Here is a 6,338-nt window from a genome sequence, read left to right as displayed (position 1 = left end):
GAGTAGCAACCTGTCCGACACATCCAACCAACACTCTAGGCTCCACTGCGGTTCACGCTGTGCGAGTGAAAAGAGGTGAGCCCTAGGTACCCGATGCCAGCCCCCGCGGACTAACAGTGGTCACACGGCTACGTAGAACTCCGGTCACATGAGATAACAATGGCAAAGGGCGAGTCCGGGAGCTTGTCTCAGGGGTTGCCGAGATATTCTCGCAGCTCCCCGAATCGGACGGCCCGGAGCCAAGCATTCTGGACCCATAGGCTTACAAGCGTGGCAACCGGTCACCTGCAAAGGGGTTGGCGTATATGCAGGAAGAGTTTGCTTGATGGAGGGATGTCCCATCAAGACGCTGAGGCTGGAGGGGAAGGGGCAGGATATTGTTAGCCCGATCATCCCAGCCCCTGGCGGCGGGGGGTGAACTTGACCACCTGACGCCGTGGGACACTCGGGAGCGAGATCAACCGTGTCATCATAGGGCAAGCTTTACTTGCCGTGCTGAAGCTTTTATCCTTCGAGCATGCATCGCGACAGGTTGGCCACCGCTACCCACTGTTAGTCCTAAATGGCACGGCAGGCAGAGACAGCATGGCAATTTCTACAGGTCGCCCAGACAAACGAGGTAGCTCGAACCGCCTGACCCATTTGTGGGGGCGGATACGATTTGCCTTTCCATTGCTTTCCCGACTGTCCCTCGTCTAGGAGGCAGAGACGTAGCAGCATCGCAACTTCTACAGGTCGCTCGGACGAACGAGGCAGCTCGAACCGCCTGGCCCATTTGTGGGGACGGAATTCCCGTCTCTCGTCTACCTTTGCTCTCTCTCTCCTTTCCTTCAACTTGCTCTTCTGGTCAGTCGCACAATCACTCACTCACCTTACGAAGCGACCGTGCTCAATCCGCCGTCTTTGTTTACTCCATGTATAGCACGGCGCCCAAGCAGGCCACAGGCATGGTGCACTCTATGCTGGGCTTCAACCTTACGAATACCGGTCCAAGGTATCCCCAGCAGCAGCCAGGATACCGATGCATATCCTCCCGCCCCAACGAACGATACCGCCGACGGCGCAATCCAATTGCATGCAATTTCTGCAGGAGGCGAAAGGTAAAACAAGATCCACGGCGAATCAACACACAACCGGGGCTGACACTTGCCCAGATTCGATGCGCTTGTAACCAGGACACAGCAAATGGCCGCTGCGACAATTGCTACACGAGGAATTTACGATGTATATTTCAACCAGCAGGAGGATACTTGACGTCTCCCGCAAGAGATGCATTTCACACACGAAACGCCCCCAACCCGCAAGCTCGTCCAGAGTTGAGCGTGGAACCATCATCGGCATATCCTCAATACCATGCAGCCGCCAGGGAGGCCAGGGCCCATCCGCCAGGGAACCGAACACCTGCCATCTCTTGCAACAGCTCAATGTGTCGTCCATCAGGTCGGGAAATGGTGACGAACCAAAGCACAGTATTCACGGGCACGAAGAGGACCATGTTCGACCCTGTCAGAGCAGCTGCACGAGAGCTGGGTGGGACTGAGAAGGAAGTTGATGTCGAAGACCTGGATGGTGCTTCTGCTCTGGTCATATTGGCAGAGGGAAGGAATGCAATGCCGAGGGTCAGTGTCTGATGAGGTGGTGCAACCACCTCATGAGAATGCTCCACCAGCAGCACCTTGTGCACTCAGCTTCGTTTGTGTGGCGTGTACGGGCAAGCATGCTAACCCAGTTGTGTCCGATTTCTTGTGGAGCGGCCCATGGCATTCATGACACCTCGGACACCCCGCAACGCAACAACACTCCTTAACGGTCTCGGTAGGAGGCGGCGAGAAATAATAGTTCTCGTAGCAATCCAGAACAGAACAGGGCTGCCGCCCCGCCTACCTGCACAGGTGGTGTGCCACCCATGATCAGCCCTAACCCGCATGGGCTGGAAGTAGAAATACACTTCGTGACCATGACGCTTGGGTGTGAATGAGGCAGGCAGTCCGCTGTGGGAGTTCTCTCTCTACACTGGATGTATCACACCGGGTAATTTTCGTGTCTCTTCGAAGTTGCGGATTCTTTTGACTCGTGTGACTGCCTATGCCTTGTTCTGCCTGTCCGCTGTGTTCGATCTGACGCCTACCCAAGCATCGCTGTTGGTCTGCCCAACAGCCCCAGAGGAGACGTTGATGGAGCAGGCCAAAATGCAGTGAATCATGTGCTATTGATAGCTCGTCGCCACTGGTGGGGGCTGTAAAACTGCACCGCCATCAAGAGTGTACCGTGACCATAATTCTAGTGGCGTATGGTAGGGTCGCCTTCGCGGAGTACTGCAGCGGTGGTTCAAGCCAACATAATCGTATATAAAAGGCCGGGCATTCCCCTCAATATCTTGTCGTTATCACGAAGAGCAGCCAGGCAAGATACGACACAAAAGTGCCAACCCTCGAGAGAACCGCCCTACCAGAAGCCATGACGAAGCGGCCTGGGGACAGTGGGGAGCCTCTCGGTGGTCGCGAGAAGCGACTATGCAACGCAATCGTCCCGAACCAGTGGTCCTGGTATTTTGACTTCCAACAATGGAAACTATCCCAACTCGATTCAACTTCAGCAGACGCACAAGTGAGCCAGAGGAGGCTCAAGCTCCTAAGAATGGCTGCTACAGAGCGCGACACTACTTTTGTGGTGTTGCATCAACTCTTCTGTCAGTGGTCACTGGACAGGGCCCGTGTACACAACCTTCTTGGAATTCCTCCCGAGACTGTCGATTCAGCATTTGAGATGCTGTCTTGTCTTGGCCCGACGAGCAGCACTGGGAAGTTAACGATGTCCTCTATGCAGCTGTTTGCCTCGTATCCGTTGCTGGATGCGGACTACAGTGCCGGAGCGAAGCTTTATTCCGACTTCCTGCAAATCCGCGAACAAATGGCTGTCCTTGCTTCTCATTGGGACAGCCTTGCACTCAGAGGGCCATATACAACACCAGACAGCGCCGTGCTCTGCCCGTCAGAGATCGTGGGAGATGCTCTGCGGGATTGGATTTGCGTCACGGGCGGTCGAAGAAGCAAATTACCCGACCTTCCAGCAGAATTGGTCATGGAGATTGCGTCGCATCTCTTGCCTACAGATGTCACCTCTTTGATACTTTCATCTCGGAGTCTCTACAGAGCAATGGAGACGCAACTACCTCACGAGAAGAAAATTCGGTGCTTGGTTGGAGGACAAGAGCGGCTTGCTCCAGCACCATGCAGTGGAATACCACCTTGGGATGCATGGCAATACCAGATACCAGCTTCCACAAGCATTCTCAACCTAATTATCCAAGCTTTCAACGACGAGACGGACTATCCTCACCTTCCGATCTTGGAGCGCTTCCTGGACATCAAGCCGGACCTCGCCGGATGCCCCATCATGGTCCTTGAAGATGAGATGAACTGGCCTACGCTCGAGGTTTGCTGCGGGCTCAATGGCAGAGACATGCCGTGCATGTCGTCATGCGGTCGCATTCGTGGTGTGCCGCTCGCCCCGGACAAAGACGGTTCCATTCCCGACGACTACATCATCCTGGAGCCACTGCATTTGGCCGTGTATTTCGGACTGGATGCCTTTTGTCAGACATTACTACGAGCTGATGCTTCCATAATTGGCCATGAAGCCCGAGGACTGCCGGGTCTCGGCAAAGACTGGGTCTCTCCGCTGGACATTGCTAGGAGACAGGGGTTTCACTATCTTGCAGACATGCTTGACCCATCGAGCGTGAGACCAAATTTGTCTCGAAGAACCCCAGCCGGACCTAAGGTTCCGCCACTGTGGTCGTCAAATCCTTTCATGTTGCAGAGAGGCGGTGAAGTCGTCTGGTATACAGTCCCCCATAGTTGCGGATGGTGGCTGGGTATATGCACGGATAGCCGCGGCATGAACATCATCCCTTTGCGTCATTCCATTCCTGGGAAATATGAAAGACCGGAGACTATACTTCCTTACAACCGTCCGCCCCGCGACAATGAGCAATCCGATGACGAAGCAACGAAAACGACCGCTATTGCTATCAATGCGCAACACTCGCTTTGGGGGCGCTTGGACACCACTCTGGACCCCTCTAATCCTCGCTATTACGGATGTTTCCTCGGGGCAGAACGAGTCGAAGTCGGCGATTGTCTGCGACTTGACGAATGTCCCTGTTCTCCGAATCGCCGACGCGGGCGTTGCCCCGCGAATTCGCGCGTTCTCGCAGTACGCAACATCTTCTGCTCAGGCAGTGGTATCCTCACATTCCACGGCGACATTTGCCATCTCATCAGCGAGAACACAGAAACCCCGAATGACCTGCCATTCGTATTGGAGGTGCAGTCACGCATTGCATCATCGGGGGCATCAATATTAGGGCTACAGCCACGAGTTTGGCGACGTTTCCGAGCCGATGTTGAACGCAGGCAGCACGAGATAGCAGGTCGATATTACCCACGCTTTCAGCAGGATTGTTTCAAGTCCAGGTTTCTCTCCTCAATGCTCACACCAGCCCGACTTCACGGATTAAAACTCGTCGGAAGGTTGTCAACTCTGGGGCCGTGTAACCTGGTTCGACTCGAGGGTACGCAACGAGCGCGCTGCGGAGAGGCAACAACTCAATGTTAGGAAGTCATGCACTGTGATTGGCTTCTTGTTGACCTTTATTAGACCAGGTCGAGACCCGTCAGCTGGAGAGGTTCTACTGGCCGCTTGAATCTATGGATGTTTGCCTTGCTTACCTCGCCAAGCGAGACATAGTTTGGTAGTGCTAAGAGATTTGTGTCAGACGTCGCAGCGGCCAGTAATTGGCCAAAACCGCTGGAATCAATGATCACGAGGGAGTGTGTGGTGCACTTGAGGGCAGAGACGCAATTTCTGCGGCGCGCACCGTGAACCTGGCACACTCCATAATCCTGGCCCGGAGCTTTGGAATCGTAATTCTGAGTTCTGGATCCGGGTTGAAGATGTCAGACAGAATATCGTTGAATTCGTCTGTCAAGGGAAGGATCGTCTTGAGAAAGCCCCGGCGTTGGGTAAACTTGCGGTAAGCCCGGTCTTTCGGCAAAGCCTCCTTCCACGGGTTCCGGCCGCAGGTCAGATTGATGAGAACGATACCAAGCGACCAGACATCATGCGGTCCGCACTTGTAATATGGGTCACAGCCAGAAGGACAAGTGACCAGGCATTCTGTGCCATGAAACACTATGGTTCAGCGCCCTGCACTCAGAGCTCGATGGAACTGGAGGTTTGGGTGAACTTACCTGGGCTCATATATGTCATGGAGCCGCAGCCATACTCACTGGATTCGCTGTCACAAGTTGCAAGTCCAAAGTCAGCTAGTTTTAGAGTATCGCCATCATCTGACACCAGAATGTTCTCGGGCTTGAGATCCCGGTGGTAAATCCCTAGCCCATGGCAATACTCTACTGCGTCTAAAAGTTGGACAAACACCTTCTTGCATAGTTCGTCGTTGCCAACATACCGCTTGAGCTCGGTGATATTACGGAACAGGTCACCCTCAGGATAATAGTCCAGGATGACATAGGTGCAGTCAGGGTAATCCAAGATCTTGTGTAACGATGCCACGTTCGGATGAGCGGACGCTAAAGAGTGTAGCCGAATCTCCTCTCTCTGGTGGGCGATGGCCCTGAGGCCTAGAGGCTTCCCGTCCGCGCTGAACTTTTCGAGGCACTTTGCGGCATAACAATCTCCTGTCTCGGCGTCCACAGCCAAGTAGACGACACCATAGGCTCCGGTCCCAAGTATCTGATTCAGCCGCAAATTACCCTCCAGGGTTATTCCCAGCCTCTTCTCAGCGACAGCTGAGAGACTTGGAGGCTGTTCGGGCGGTGTCGCAAACGTTGCTCGGATACCGCCTTCGGTATCTCCATCGTGTGGTGAGATCGGGGGGGAGGGATATGGGAACGGGGCAGGGCGGCGCATGTTCTGCCTCACGGATGTATTGTTAATCCAAGACGTGAAAGAACGACGCAGTGGTGAAAGGTGAAGAAAGGTTGGGTTAGACGTCAGGAAAGGGAGAGGACCTATTCGGGAATTACTCAGGGAATGTTCTAGAACAACAGTGCTTCTGGCGACGTCTGCGGGTAACAATTTAACTGTAAGGGGGGCTGGGCCTGCTAGGGTCTCGGCATGCGCTCTCGACCGGGGCCCACACCAGCTCTGGGTGGCGCTATGAGTATGTTAGGGCCGCATCAGTCAGTCGATAGAAAATCAGGAATCTCTTCGTTGTCCAACTCAGGCGACTGTAGGGGTTGGAAATGAGCGTCAAGAGTGCTGTACGCGCTTCGCTGGCCATGCTAATACCCGATAGGGGCCTCACAGCC

At 54.3% G+C, this 6,338-nt stretch overlaps 1 protein-coding gene across 1 annotated transcript; it reads right to left on the bottom strand.

Annotated features, from left to right (window-relative positions):
* Window positions 1–4,733: 4,733 nt before the first annotated feature.
* On the bottom strand, window positions 4,734–5,937 carry PLICBS_004133 (uncharacterized protein; the record flags this gene model as incomplete). The annotated part of the gene is made up of 3 exons (XM_065600434.1): window positions 4,734–4,762; window positions 4,897–5,181; window positions 5,256–5,937. Coding segments are annotated over 3 exons (996 nt in total), but the record flags the coding sequence as incomplete, so codon positions are not given.
* Window positions 5,938–6,338: the final 401 nt, after the last annotated feature.

This window comes from Purpureocillium lilacinum (genome assembly GCF_023168085.1).
Source record: "Purpureocillium lilacinum CBS 284.36 DNA, scaffold_3, whole genome shotgun sequence".
Taxonomy (NCBI): domain Eukaryota; kingdom Fungi; phylum Ascomycota; class Sordariomycetes; order Hypocreales; family Ophiocordycipitaceae; genus Purpureocillium; species Purpureocillium lilacinum.
This window is presented reverse-complemented; position numbering and strand designations above follow the sequence as displayed.